Source organism: Mytilus trossulus, chromosome 11 (genome assembly GCF_036588685.1).
Source record: "Mytilus trossulus isolate FHL-02 chromosome 11, PNRI_Mtr1.1.1.hap1, whole genome shotgun sequence".
NCBI classification, from domain to species: domain Eukaryota; kingdom Metazoa; phylum Mollusca; class Bivalvia; order Mytilida; family Mytilidae; genus Mytilus; species Mytilus trossulus.
The window spans coordinates 66,881,700-66,896,390 of NC_086383.1; the positions used below are offsets into that span (position 1 = coordinate 66,881,700).

Genomic DNA, 14,691 nt, shown 5'->3' on the forward strand with positions numbered 1-14,691 from the left:
ATCCCTGGTATTTCTGTTTTCTTTTCTACATCAGTAAAATGACCCCTTGTCTGAGGGAGGGTTGTTCTCAACCTGATAATAAATAAGAACAGCCCTTTACACAGGGCTTTGATACAGACCAAACAGCAAGCTATAAAAGACCCCAAAATTATTAGCGTAAACAATTTAAACAGGAAAACCAACGATCTAATTCATATATCCAAACGGGAAACTACCAATGAACAACATCAACAAACGATAACTGCTGAACGACAGGCCCCTGAATCAATCAGGGCAGGTGCATAAACATGCAGCGGCTATGGATAGTTTTGTTTTGCCAGCATACAATATAATTGCAGTTGAAGGCAAATCCTTCAGAAGTTCTTTGTACTTTATTCTAACAGCGAACATTTTTTGATAGGGAATATAAGTAAGGGGGAAAGAAACCAATGTTTTGTTCTTCACAGGTATTTCCGCTGTTATAAATTTATTTCGGAGCACTCCCACTTTTAATAAATAGGTTTGATGCTGAAACAAATATTCTCACAGATATTTACACAGTGTGGTGGTGTGCTTTTATGTTTAAAATCGTTATATACAGGTTAGACTGTGATTTTAAAAACAAATGTTGATATCTTTTTATAATATTTACACAAAAAAATGGTACGGGAAATGGACATGATTTCATTTTTGGAAGCGGGAGGCGGGAATATAGAAAAAACCATCTGTTTTGAAAAAATAGGTGCAGGCGGGTCCGTCGAACAAGGAATCAAATTGGTGTGGCCTTATCATATCTATATGAAATGTTACCTTGTGCTTGTTTGTCGCCAGCCTCATTGAGTTTTGTAACAACAAGATAAATTGCATCTGGGGATAAAAAGGTTTGATGTGTGTGGTAGAATTCTTCATCTCCTGCAAAATCCCACAAAAATAATGTGGCATATTCCTCTTTGTCATGTAAATCAACATTAGATTTAAGCATGGTTTCAATATCCTTTTTTGCCTGTTCTAATAATTGGTGTTGTTGCTGCGAGGTAACTGGAGGTTCAACTTGAGATTCATTGGTTACTGGAGGTGTCATTATTTTAGGCTGCTGATATACTGTCCCTGATTTCTTTGATTCATCAAAACTTGTTGCTGGTGTATTGTCCTTAATGGCAATGTGGGATTCTACTGGTTCTTCTGTTGTTCCTTTGTCCTGAAGTTTTTCCTTGTATTCTTTCAATAGTCTTGCATGAATTTCAGTTTCTTCATAGTTTCCTATCAATAGAAAATAAAATATTTGGCTTTTTTTCTTTCTTTCTGATATTTTGTCTAAAGGTGTCTTCCGCTTAAAATCTTAAATTAAGATTGTAAAATAGTAGAAACAATTGGTCTACATCTTTATTGAAATATGCGATTTTGAGATAGGATTGTAATTCATTTGTAAGATTTTTCACCTAAAAATGTGTTTTTATCTTATAATTAGAACTGTTTCCACATATAAGAAATTATTGTTTGTATGATTCAATTTTATTCTAATTATACAAGGGGTGACAACTCAGATTAACCAACTATTAAAACAGAACGTGTTGTACATTTACATATTTTGTTTGGTAGCAAGAAAACAAATTCTGCCACCCCAATTTTTCATTTTATTTTCTGAAAATTCTATCATTTAGTTTACTTTCTATCATTCAAAATTAGTTTTCACTGTTTGTAAAATCTTTAGAAAATCTGACAATGTTGTACAACCTGAAGCTTGAAAAACGTCCTGTGACCCATACTTCATACTTTCTATTAAAATTTTGAAAAAAACATGATAAATCTACATTTTGGCAAATTAGGCCATAAAAAAGAATATGTTTGTATGCCCAAACCCTACTTACCCAGAAAAAAGCTGCCTTCTCAATTTCTTTTATTGTCCTGATTTGAAGAAGTTTTGTTTTAATCAGATAGGCATGAAGACTAATAAACATGTGATACGTAAATTTCTTTAAAAAAAAATTAAAAAAAATGCCTACCTACCTACCCACTTTCTAAACCTTGGGTAGGGTTTGGGCAAACCAAAATATTTTTAATTGTGGCCTTATTAAAAAAATCTATCGACCCTTATCTCCCCGGAGAAAAACTGTTTATTTAGTTAAAGGTATAAAATAAGCAATAAACAGTTACAGAATAAAATTTGGTATGTTATTCCACCAAAACATCTGTTCTTACAAATTAGGTAATAATTTCCAAATAAACTGTTATCACAGAGATATGTCTCGCCTTTTTGTAATTTTAATCACAAACTAATACATGTAATGTAAGCTAAGCAAACCAAACAAAGTCAATAGACCATGACTGTGGGGGCGGAGCCAAATAATCTCCATGGCAATGAGATGTGACAATGCTAATACATCTGCATACCAATTATCATTGATGTACCACAAGTGGATCTCCATAAACTGACCTAATCACAAAGTAATACATGTAAAGTAAGCAAACCATTCAAAGTCAATAGACCATGACTGAGGGGGCGGAGCCAAATAATCTCCATGGCAATGAGATGTGGCAATGGTAATACATCTGCATACTAATTATCATTGACATACCACTAGTGGTTCCCCATAAAACTGAGCTAATCACAAACTAATACATTGTTGACGCCATCGCCGACGCCGGAAACAGCATACCTATGTCTCGCTTTTTGACTCCTTCTGTGTCTGAGGGTGCAATCAACCTTTTTTTTCTATGACGTCATGTTTTAAAAAAAAACCTGAAATCAGGTCATGTGCACACCCATGAAGACATGATCCATGCACATTTTTCATAATCAAAACTGTATGAATTTTGTAGGTTTTTACCTGGCCTTTCAAAAAAAACTTGTTTCAGGGTACGGTCGCCTGCTCCGAAAAGAGCTACAGTGGCTGCAAAAAGGTTTTCAATTTTCATTGCTAAAAAACAGACTGTTTACAGTGTTGTCTCCCCTCGAAACATGTATATTTAATATAATTTTTAAAATTATTTCAATCATTCAACCTGTTTTAATTTAAAGCTAATTAACTAATTTTTACAATCAAATACAAAAAACATGATACTTTTCACCAAGTAAGTAAATAAACAGGGGTTTCCCTCCATGGTTATTTTTAGTTGGGGAAAAACCCCTAGTTTTAAGTACGAAACTGTTTATAGCACCCTTAAGGCAAAACTTTGTATGCGACAAATTAAAATTTCTCAGCTTTTCTGAATCTGTACACTATACCGATTAAAAGGATGTCTTACTTTAAGGATTGTGACCACAAATAGTGAAACTACAGCTCTTTTTTTATGTCGCGTAGTAATGGCATTTTGGCCAGTGGCAAACAGTTTAACTGGCAAATTCAAAACATTTTCTGTATCACATTTTCATCAGTTTTACAAAGAAAATAAATCATAAAACAGGGTGTCTTATGAATAAATAGAATAAAAACTATGAAATAAGCATGAATAAAGGTACTTAAAGCATATTTTGTACCTAGTACTATATGAACTAAGATAAGGCTGAGTTGAGAAAAATATTGAAATGCTGTTTTTCTTAGGAATGGCACTTGTACCTTTTTGACTATAAAAACTACAAACATACAATATAATGAATAAACATGTATGTTACTCTGATCAGTAGTAAAGGTCAAAGTAGAAAAAATCTACACTTTTCATGTGCAACTTTTATTTTCAAATCTATGAGAGATTGAATAAAAATATCATGACGTCGCAAAAAGACGAAAAACTTCAATATTCGCACAGTCTGCTTTTCTTATTTCTGGTTGTTATGTACAAATCTGTAATATTTGCATTTAATGTACCAAACTGATGCTTTTAAATTAATGTATACATGTCATATAATATTTTTCAAAATAATTTTAATCCATTTGATAACACATTTCTATGCTAAAACATCATTATATTATATGTTTGTCCCTTTAAGGGTGCAATCAACAGTTTTTTTCTATGACTTCATGTTTTGAGGGACCATGCATATGTGACCCTTACTGGTAGACTGATTAATAAAGATACTTGTATAAAACTAGATATCACTGGAATCAGAATGTTCGCTAGTTTATAATGAAATAAAAATAATGTGTACTTTTAATTTATTATAAAAATTTCATCCAATGAACATGGAGGAAAAAAGGTATTATTTTAACATAAAAAAAAACTGAAATCAGGTCATGTGCACACCCATGAAGACATGATCCATGCACATTTTTCATAATCAAAACTGTATGAATTTTGTAAGTTTTTACCTGGCCTTTCAAAAAAAACTTGTTTCAGGGTACGGTCGCCTTCTCCGAAAATAATTACAGTGGCTGCAAATAGGTTTTCAATTTTCACTGCTAAAAAAACAGACTGTTTACAGTGTTGTCTCCCCTCGAAACACGTATATTTAATATAATTTTTTAAATTATTTCAATCATTCAACCTGTTTTAATTAAAACTAATTAACTAATTTTTACAACAAATACAAAAAACATGATACTTTTTCACCAAGTAAGTAAATAAACAGGGTTTCCCTCCATGGTTATTTTTAGTCGGGGAATAACCCCTAGTTTTAAGTACGAAACTGTTTATAGCACCCTGACAGAAAAATGGAAGTTTCACAAACTGACATGATTGAATTTTATGTTGAATATCTTTAACTGATTGATTGTTGTTTGCTTAACATTCAGTGTTAAATATTTCATGCATGTTCAGGACGACAATAAATTAACAAGACATTTTACCTTCCAAGTTAATGTGCAGAGGGCTTTGAATTCTCTCTACAAGAAACATCGGATTTAATGTCACCATTCTGACTGGTCAGGCTATAAATTTATTCATCCCACATAGCCGAATGAACACCCCACTTTGGCACGGGTTTCAATGCCAGTCAGATGTAGACAAATTTTAGAGATGGCCTTATTGATATATGTCATGGGTGCATTTTCCTTCAAAGTGCATTAAACATATTTTATAGTATTTTTCAGTATTTCATATCTATTTTTTTCTGTATGTTAGATTATTTTAGAATTATTTGTTTATTATCAAAAGTTTGCTTTATTAAGGAATTAAGTTTGTTTTTCATGTCTTTGAACATTTCTCTTTTCCATAGTAATTGTAAAACTTGTAAATAATGCAAACAGATGTCATGTGATAATTTATGTTAATAAAGTTTAATCCTTTAATTGCATTTGATCTTAATTTTACTAGTCATGTTTTTCATTTGGCACTTTGTATATAAAATCATTATTACTCGTATTAATTTGAAATCTATGTCTCACCTTGAGTTCTTTTCAGTTTTCATTATAAATAGTTCGCAGAAATTTTGAAAGAGCAGTGGGGTAAAAGTCAATAGAGAGTCACCAGAGAATCAGAAGATAATCAGCTGAGAATCAGCATGTAGGGACAGAAACATCATAGTCACTTAGGTGACGATCAAGTAACGACATTAAGTGAGTTACAGGAACAGAGTACCTACAAACCAAGTAGGAGAAAAGAAGTCAGCTTCACAACTGTAACCAAACAGTTCTCTCTTCAGTATCCAACCGGCACGGCAACTCAGGATATTCATTAGCTATCAAGGATGTGATTTCAGACCCAACAACTGAACAGACTCAAACTTAATTATACAACAATTAAGTCACAGTCACAGTTAAAGTAGGAAACTGTTACAACAGTTAGAAGCTTGAAGGAGTTAGAATGATCCTGCAGAGTACCGTCTGTTCCAGTTTTGGTGATTTCAACTATCAGACACTAAAGATTGCCTACCAATCATCTGACACATTGGAATGCCAACAACCCGACAAAAAAAGAGAGACTAACAACTCATCGAATTAAGACCTGTAACCCCAGATCCAGTTTATCTTAGGAATATTACTATTTGGACAATTTCTTCTAAAAGTGCATTTCGAACAATTCCAGCTGACAATTCATCAAACTGATTAGACAATTCATAAAAACAGTGACATTTAAATTTTTTAGTGCATTTGTTTTAATTATTTGGATTTATCTTTGGCAACTATTGTTATGTATTAATTTGTTAAACGTTTTAGAGTATTAACTTTGCCACTTGTCACATTCTGATTACAATGGGAAAAAATCTAAAATTGTGTTAATGGTCAATATGTCATGCCTTAAATGAACCTTTTTGTTCATATTCAATAAATATTTAACTTGTTAAACTAGTTTAGTTTACTTTAAGCATGTTATAACTTCAACTTAATTGATTCATTTACTTCAGTAAAAATAAACTGTTACAGTATTGAAAGTCATCAATAGCCTAATTAAAAGGTATTTTACATATATTCACAATTTAAAGGTGTATATATTTGATATTGACTTATATTCAAGTTATACTTTTCTTTAACTTCTGAATTATATTAATCCTTTGTTAATATTGTGATTATGGTTACCTTGCAATTGCAGTTAGGAAACCAATTAACAAAGGTCTGTTTTTATTGCAATTACCAATTGTGTGTAGCTGTATACAGGTTGCATTTCTGTAAATATTGACAATGCATTTTCCGACAGGAACTCCCTTTACGTCTAAAACTGTACCACTTTTACTATGAAGTTTGAAAACTAGAGGCTCTCAAGAGCCTGTGTGGCTCACCTGTTACTGTATTTACTGATGTCGGCAATCTTGAATGGAAGGCGGGGTCATTCGACACTTTTTTTTAAATAGATACCCTAGTAATGATTGTGGCCAAGTTTGGTTAAATTTGGCCCATAGTTTATAAAGGGCAATAACTCCTTTAGGGGTAATGTTTGACCTATTTGTAGGTCTTATTTTGATGAACATTATTGCTGTTTACAGTTTATCTCTATCTATTTTAGTAGTATTCAAGATAATAACCAAAAACTGCAAAATTTCCTTAAAATTACCAATTCAGGGGCAGCAACCCAATAACAGGTTGTCAGATTCGTCTGAAAATTTCAGGGCAGACAGATCTTAACCTGATCAACAATTTCGCCCCATGCCAGATTTGACCTGTTTTCTAATTTTAGTCATGGTGGCCATCTTGGTTTGATGGCCAGGTCATCGGACACATTTTTAAACTAGATACCTCAAGGATGATTGTGGCCAAGTTTGGTAAAATTTGGCCCAGTAGTTTCAGAGAAGATTTTTGTAAAAGGTTACAGAAGACGGACGACGGACGCCGGACGTGACGCCAAGGGATGAGAAAAGCCATGGATTTTTCTAGCATTCCACAGGGTCTAGTTTTCGGACCCATTTCCAACGGCAAAAACCCTACATTTGTTTTCCCAATTTTGGTAGCAAAATTCCCAAATGATCACAAAATTCATTTCCATCTTTATTATTAATGACAATGATGTTAATTTTATTCAACCGCTAGCTTTATGTCAAAAATCGCCAACAAGTAATGTGTAACTCCAAGTTGAAACATATTGAACATTTTTAGACAAACAACATTGACAAACAATGGCTGCCATAAATAAACAGGAAGTGTGGGAAAATACTAAAACCAGATCAAATCGGGAAACGGACAAGTATATAATTCCGGGTTTGTCAATCAAAAACAGTAAATAAAAAAAATTAAAAGAACCAAAAATGTGACAGCTGACTTAGCAACACTAAAATTGAAAACTAAAAGATATAAAAGAAAATAGAAACAGGATAGATTTTATACAGAACTCATAATATTTCAGTTCACAAATGTTCGTGTCAAAATCAACCTAGAGGCTCTAAAGAGCCTGTGTCGCTCACCTTGGTATATGTGAATATTAAACAAAGGAAGCAGATGGATTCATGTATAATTGTGTTTTGGTGATGGTGATGTGTTTGTAAATCTTACTTTACTTAACAGTCTTGCTGCTTACAATTATCTCTATCTATAATGAACTTGGCCCAGTAGTATCAGTGGAAATGTTAATAAAATTTACAAATTTTATGAAAATTGTTAAAAATTTACTATAAAGGACAATAACTCTTTAGGGGGTCAATTGACCATTTAGGTCATATTGACTTATTTGTAAATCTTACTTTGCTGAACATTATTGCTGTTTATAGTTTATCTTTATGTATAAAAATATTCAAGATAATAACCAAAAACAACAAAATTTCCTTAAAATTACCGATTCACGGGCAGCAACCCAACAACGGGTTGTCCGATTCGTCTGAAAATTTTACAGCAGATAGATCTTGACCTGGTAAACAATTATACTCCATGTCAGATTTCCTCTAAATGCTTTGGTTTTTGATTTATAAGCCAAAAACTGCATTTTACCCCTATGTTCTATTTTTAGCTGTGGCGGCCATCTTGGTTGGTTGACGGAATCACGCCACACATTTTTCAAACTAGATACCCCAATGATAATTGTGGCCAAGTTTGGTTTTATTTGGCCCAGTAGTTTCAGAGGAGAAGATTTTTGTAAAAGCTAACGAAGACCGACGACAGACGACGCCGCCGGACGCCAAGTGATGGGAAAAGCTCACTTGGCCCTTTGGGCCAGGTGAGCTAAAAACCATATCCTAGAATGGAAAGTTCATATGCACTACTATTTTTTTCAAAGGTCAAAATATAGGGCTGTGTGGCATATTTTCAACGTTTATATGCCCCGAACATCTAAGAGTTTCAACTAACACTAAATGTCTTAACTATCCCTACCTCGACTGTAAGGTTACCATCGATTTCAATATAAACAATATTCACATGTATATTTTCTGGTAACTTTCCAAAGTTATGTCTGTATGAGATGCAACCTACAGATCAAAACTGGAAACCAGTATGTAAACAAAATTAATTTTCTATGAATATTCTAAATCTCCCCAAAAGAGGCGAAGTTTGAGAAACAGCTGTATTTACAAAGTGCAACCTGTAGGGCAATTTATATGATAAAAGATAAGATGTTTGAAAATGTATCGATGGAAGAGGTGTGGTCACATTTATCAATATTTGATAATTAGACTAAAACAACAGTAGGGATTCGGGGGTCCTCTTAAGGACTGGCATCTTGATATTTACCTTTAATTCATCTGTTTTTAACTAGAATATTGTTTAAAAGCGGTAGTTTTTAAAAGATATAATATATTAAAGCATACACAAAATAAAATATTTTTGGTTTACAATAATTGATTTTTCATATTTTTTAAAGTAGCCACCCAAGATTTAAACGTCGATATAATCTAGCATAGTGATGTACATTTTTTATTTTACTTTGTTTTCATATTTTTTATCTCTATTTTCCATTGTAATGTATTATTGATATTAATGTTGCGATCTTGTATAATAAACCATTTTATACACTGAGAGCTATTAAGAATTTATAATAACTTGAGTATTATTAAGCTAATATAAAAGTATCAAGATATCAAGATTCAAGATTTTATTCATAACCTCAGACACATACAGGTATACAAGAGGATATTAATTTTTTTTATAATTTCAAACATAAGATCATAATTAGCGAGACAGGACAGACTTAACACAAATACATTTGATACAATTAGTATTTCATAATTTTCAAGAGTTTACAAGAGTTTAATGTAACACCTCTATGGTTTGCAGGGTCTGCTTTGAAACCTTTATTCTTATGAAAATAGGAATCACTATACCAAGAGACATACTCTGGAACTATTCCCGGGTCAACTGGCATTAATTGTCCAAAGCTTAAGTGACAAATCGAGAATACTTGTAGCTCACAATTCACCAATATGAAAATAAGGAGATGTGGTGTGATTGCCAATGAAAAACTATCCTACAGTAATAAACACATTATAGTTCACGAGGTTATGTACCACTACAAACTGCTCAGAGTCTGAATTGACCAGTTTTTGTGCTCGACCAGTAAAATCGAGCACACATTTTACTCGACTATAAAAAAAAAAAAGTTATTAAAAAAATTAAAGATGCCTATCTCTATTTTGTCTGAATTGCAAATCCTAGCTTTTTTTACGGAGATGACTTTTAATTCATAAATTTTACAGCAATACAACAAAAAAGTAAATGAAATGGGATTCAATAAGCTTGGTATATATCTAAGATAGCTGCATAGTTTGATGAAAATCCAAGTGATGTTGAAAAAGTTATTAGAAAATTTAAAGTGTACTATCTCTATTTTGTCCGAAATTGCAAATCCTAGCTTTTTTTACCAACATTTCTTTTATTCTTAAATTTTACAGCAATACAATAAAAAAGTAAATGAAATGGGATTCAGTAAGCTTGATATATATCTAAGATAGCTGCATAGTTTGATGATAATCCAAGTTGGTTTGAAAAAGTTATTAAAAAAATTAAAGATGCCTATCTCTATTTTGTCCAAATTGCAAATCCTAGCTTTTTTTACCGAGATGACTTACATTCTTAAATTTTACAGCTATACAAAACAAAAGTAAATGAATGGGATTCAGTAAGCTTGATAAAGCTAGGAGAAAATTGAACATCATGAGGAAACTTGCAGGAACAAAATGGGGTGCAAATGAAAAAATCTTGAAATCTGTCTACCAAGGAAATGTACGACCACACCTTGAATACGGATCTAGCGCTTGGATGACTGCAGCCAAGTCTCACCATCAGACTTTAGACAAAGTTCAGAATCAGGCACTACGTATCATCACAGGTGCTATGAAATCAACACCAATAAAAAGTATGGAGGATATAACAAACATAACCCCATTAGGAAAGAGAAGGCAGTGCAAAGCCATGATACAGCTACCAAATATCAGTGTTCACAAGACCACCCAATGAATACGAGACTAAACAACTCTCATCAGGCAGACTGAAAAGATCTAGCTTTACATTAGAGACGAGAGCATTGCAAAGAAAACACCAGGAAGCCCTACCAAGATATATAGAACCCATAGTTTTCACAATGAATAACACCCCTTGCGAAGAAAAACTTGGAAATGTCACCATCCAGACCTCAGTTCCGCTCATTACCACCAGAGATGAACAGACTAGTAATGTAAAGAAAATACTTACAATGAGTATGCTTGAAGAACAGTATCCTTCAGAAACTTGGGTAAGAGTATATACAGATGGGTCAGCCACAAATGCCACAACAAATGGAGGGGCTGGTATATACATTAAGTACCCCAATGGAGATCAACAATCAGAGGCAATACCAACAGGCCTACATTGTTCAAACTACAAAGCTGAAGAAGAAGCCATTACTCATGCTGCACATTCCATCTTAAACAAAATCGATGATACATCTCAAGTAGTATTCCTGACTGATGCCCTCTCTGTTCTACAAGCTTTGAAGAACGACAAGCTGCCTCAACTCCAACAAGCTTTATACAACATCAAAAGTCTGACAACAGTTATTCAATGGATCCCTTCACACTGCGGAGTTTGGGGTAATGAACAAGCCGACAGATTAGCAAAGTATGGTGCTGAACAACAACAGGAAGAAAATCCAGTCTGCTTTTCAGAGATGAAGAATATCATAAAATCTCTGTTCAACACTCCACAGCAACAAGATAGTTACCACCAGCTAACAAGATCTGAACAAACCACCATATTCAGACTGAGGACAGGACACAACAGACTCAACCAACATCTACACAAAGTCATGAAAGTTGTTCCATCTCCTATGTGCCCTTGTGGAGAAGCAGAGCAGGATACAGCACACCTCCTACAGTCATGCAATCTCCATCAGGCATTGAGAGATAAGATATGGCACTCAGTAACATCACTCGAAGAGAAGCTATACAGACCAGTGGATTCCCTACAGAAGACCACCAGATTTGTTGAGGAGACTGGTATTCAAGTGTAAAGGCGAACGATAAGAAGAAGAAGAAGTAAGCTTGATATATATCTAAGCTAGCTGCATAGTTTGATGAAAATCCAAGTTATTTAAAAAAAAGTTATTAGAAAATTTAAAGTGTACTATCTCTATTTTGTCTGAATTGCAAATCTTCGCTTTTTTTACAGAGATGACTTTAATTCTTAAATTTTACAGCAATACAACAAAAAAGTAAATGAAATGGGATTCAGTAAGCTTGATACATATCTAAGATAGCTGCATAGTTTGATGAAAATCTAATTGATTTTGAAAAAGTTATTAAAAAAATTAAAGATGCCTATCTCTATTTTGTCCAAATTGCAAATCCTAGCTTTTTTTACCAAGATGACTTTAATTCTTAAATTTCATAGCTATACAACAAAAAAGTAAATGAGTTAGATTCAGTCAGTTTGATATATATCTTAGATAGGTGCATAGTTTGATGAAAATCCAAGTTGATTTGAAAAAGTTATTAGAAAATTTAAAGATGCCTATCTGAATTTATATAATAATTTTTATTTTTACCTATTGTAAAAAAATTTTTTTTTTATTTCACAGCCAGTAATCAAACTACCTAATAAGCTTGAATTTTGTAAGATCAATATTTAATTTAGTTAGATGGGCTTCTTTATACCAGTCAAAATAAAATTTGAAGGTCAAGACTAGTCGAGACAGGTCAAGACTGGTCGAGACAGGTCAAGACTAGTCGAGACAGGTCGAGACTGGTTCAGATTGAGTCGAGACTAGTCGAGACAGGTCGAGACTGGTTCAGACTGAGTCGAGACTAGTCAAGACAGGTCGAGACAGGTCGAGCCTTGGTCAAGACCATTTCAGGCTTATTAAGTAAAGTCGAGACCAAGTTGAGTACACTTAAGTACAGTTAAGTCCAGTCGAGACAATTTCGAGACTAGTCGAGTAAAATGTGTGCTCGATTTTACTGGTCGAGCACAAAAACTGGTCAATTCAGACTCTGAGCAGTTTGTAGTGTACCCAATTTGTATTCTCCCTTTCTCGTGAAAAGTGGACGGATAGGATATACTACTGACTCTTCCATCTGCTTAGGTAGATATATCATGGTTCTTCGCACTAGAAGACAACAGCTTTCTGGACTTTCTACGTAAATAAAACTTTGTTGTTGCGCATCGTTATAGATTTGAACATCTACAAAATTTCATAAAAATTTATCAAGAAATAAATTTCTAAAATGAGGTACTGTCAGTGATTATTTCGATTGTTCGTGTTATTTTCAATAAAATTCATTTAAAATAATTTTGAGATTACTTCTTGATATTTTTTTATGGAATTTTCAGTTGGATTTGATTTTTCCTTGTTTATTCATTGAAATGTTTTGTTGAATAACTTGATATATTTGTAATAGTAGTCTCAGTTCAATACGGATACAAATAATTATGTAACAGTCGACCAAAAAATATATGAAAAACCAATTATGTAAAAAAAAATATTGTTTGTTCATGTTTTAATCATAACTTCTAAAAATGTGTAAGGGTTCCGCGGAACCCAGTGTCTCGCCTACTTTTGCTGAAATTCACAGGCTCAACAAAATGAGGAAAAAAATCAATAAAATATTCCTCTTGATACTATCTTTTGATTTTAAGTAGCTTCTGTCCAAGTTTAGTAAAAATCCAGGATAGTTTATGAATCTAATAAATGTTTAAAAACTTTAACTGCAGACTGTATGTAAGGTTAACTGGAAGAAAAACTAAATCCATTTATAAGTAAAATACATACACCAGACCTGCCAACTTTTGAAAATCTCCATGGGGGATTTAACGCGCGACAAGATTTTTAAGGGTTACAACAAGGATTTGTATAGTTAGACTATACAAATCCTTGGTTACAATTATAGCGACTTTTCTGTTAGCATCGTTTTTAGTCCTAAAATAGTCTAAGTTCTCTTCTTCTTTTTTTTTGTATACTAATGATGAGCTTATAGGCCTTGATTTCTTTTATTTGCATGATTCTTGTACTATTAAATTATAAAATAACTGAAGAATAGAGAAAATGGCATTAAAAATAAAGGATTCAAAGTAGAGACCCCCCCCTTTTCCCCCTCCAAAGACCTTCTCATCTATGAACCTTGACTCAAAACACCTAAAACTACATGTCCTAAAGTAAGAAGGATGAAGACAGATTTTGATGTAGTCTTACTTATGGTCTTATCAGTATCAATGAGAAAATGGATAACATTTGAGTTATCTTTCTTTGTATTCAGAGGTGCTCTAACCTGTGGACGCTTATACAGTAACACAGTAGAAGTGTGTACAAAATGGCGTCGATTTTAAATCAACAGACACACGATGTCTGGTTTCAAAAATTAAACAGATTTCAAGATAAACGATGTTTTCTTGAGAGTTCATTACAGTTCTCATCTTTCAATTAATTATGATTTTGCTGTGGAACTACGGCAAATGTTGCAAATTGTGCTTGTATGATGAATTGATTAAAATTGAAAGGCTGTTTGACCAAATTTGTGTATTCAAATTAATTTTGAGATCTGTGACGACCCATTAAGTAATCTGATTACCTACAACCACTAATTATGACACCTGTTGTGACTGTTGATTAGCGTAGGGTCATTAACTTGTCATAATATGTCCCCAGGTAAAATGATTGATTTTTTAAAATTGATCAGAAAAACTTCAAAATCGGTAAACAATAATATTTTCGGGTATATTTGTTGAAAATCGGGATTTTGACTAATTTTACGATCCCGATATCGGGATTCGGGTTGAGGGGTAAAAATCGGGATGATACCGCGAAAATCGGGATAGTTGGCAGGTCTGATACACAGGTACAAAATATTATCAAAATTTCCTTCTAAATACTAGCTTATGATCTTAAACAAGCTTCTGCCCAAGTTTGGTACAAATAAAAAGGAGCAAAAGAATTTTTTTTTTTTTAAATTTAACCACAGAGTGAACATGTTATTTCCTGGCAGAAAATCTAAGTCCATTTAAAAGTAAA

At 33.1% G+C, this 14,691-nt stretch overlaps 1 protein-coding gene across 1 annotated transcript in view; it reads right to left on the minus strand.

Moving 5' to 3' along the window:
* Positions 1-987: 987 nt before the first annotated feature.
* Positions 988-14,691, minus strand: part of LOC134690253 (uncharacterized) — a 42,139-nt gene continuing 28,435 nt past the window's right edge. The window contains exons 5-6 of the mRNA XM_063550230.1: positions 1,049-1,239; positions 988-1,017 (exon numbers count right to left, since the gene is read on the minus strand). Of these exons, the coding sequence (XP_063406300.1) occupies positions 988-1,017; positions 1,049-1,239 (221 nt within the window). The remainder of the gene's footprint in view (positions 1,018-1,048; positions 1,240-14,691) is intronic.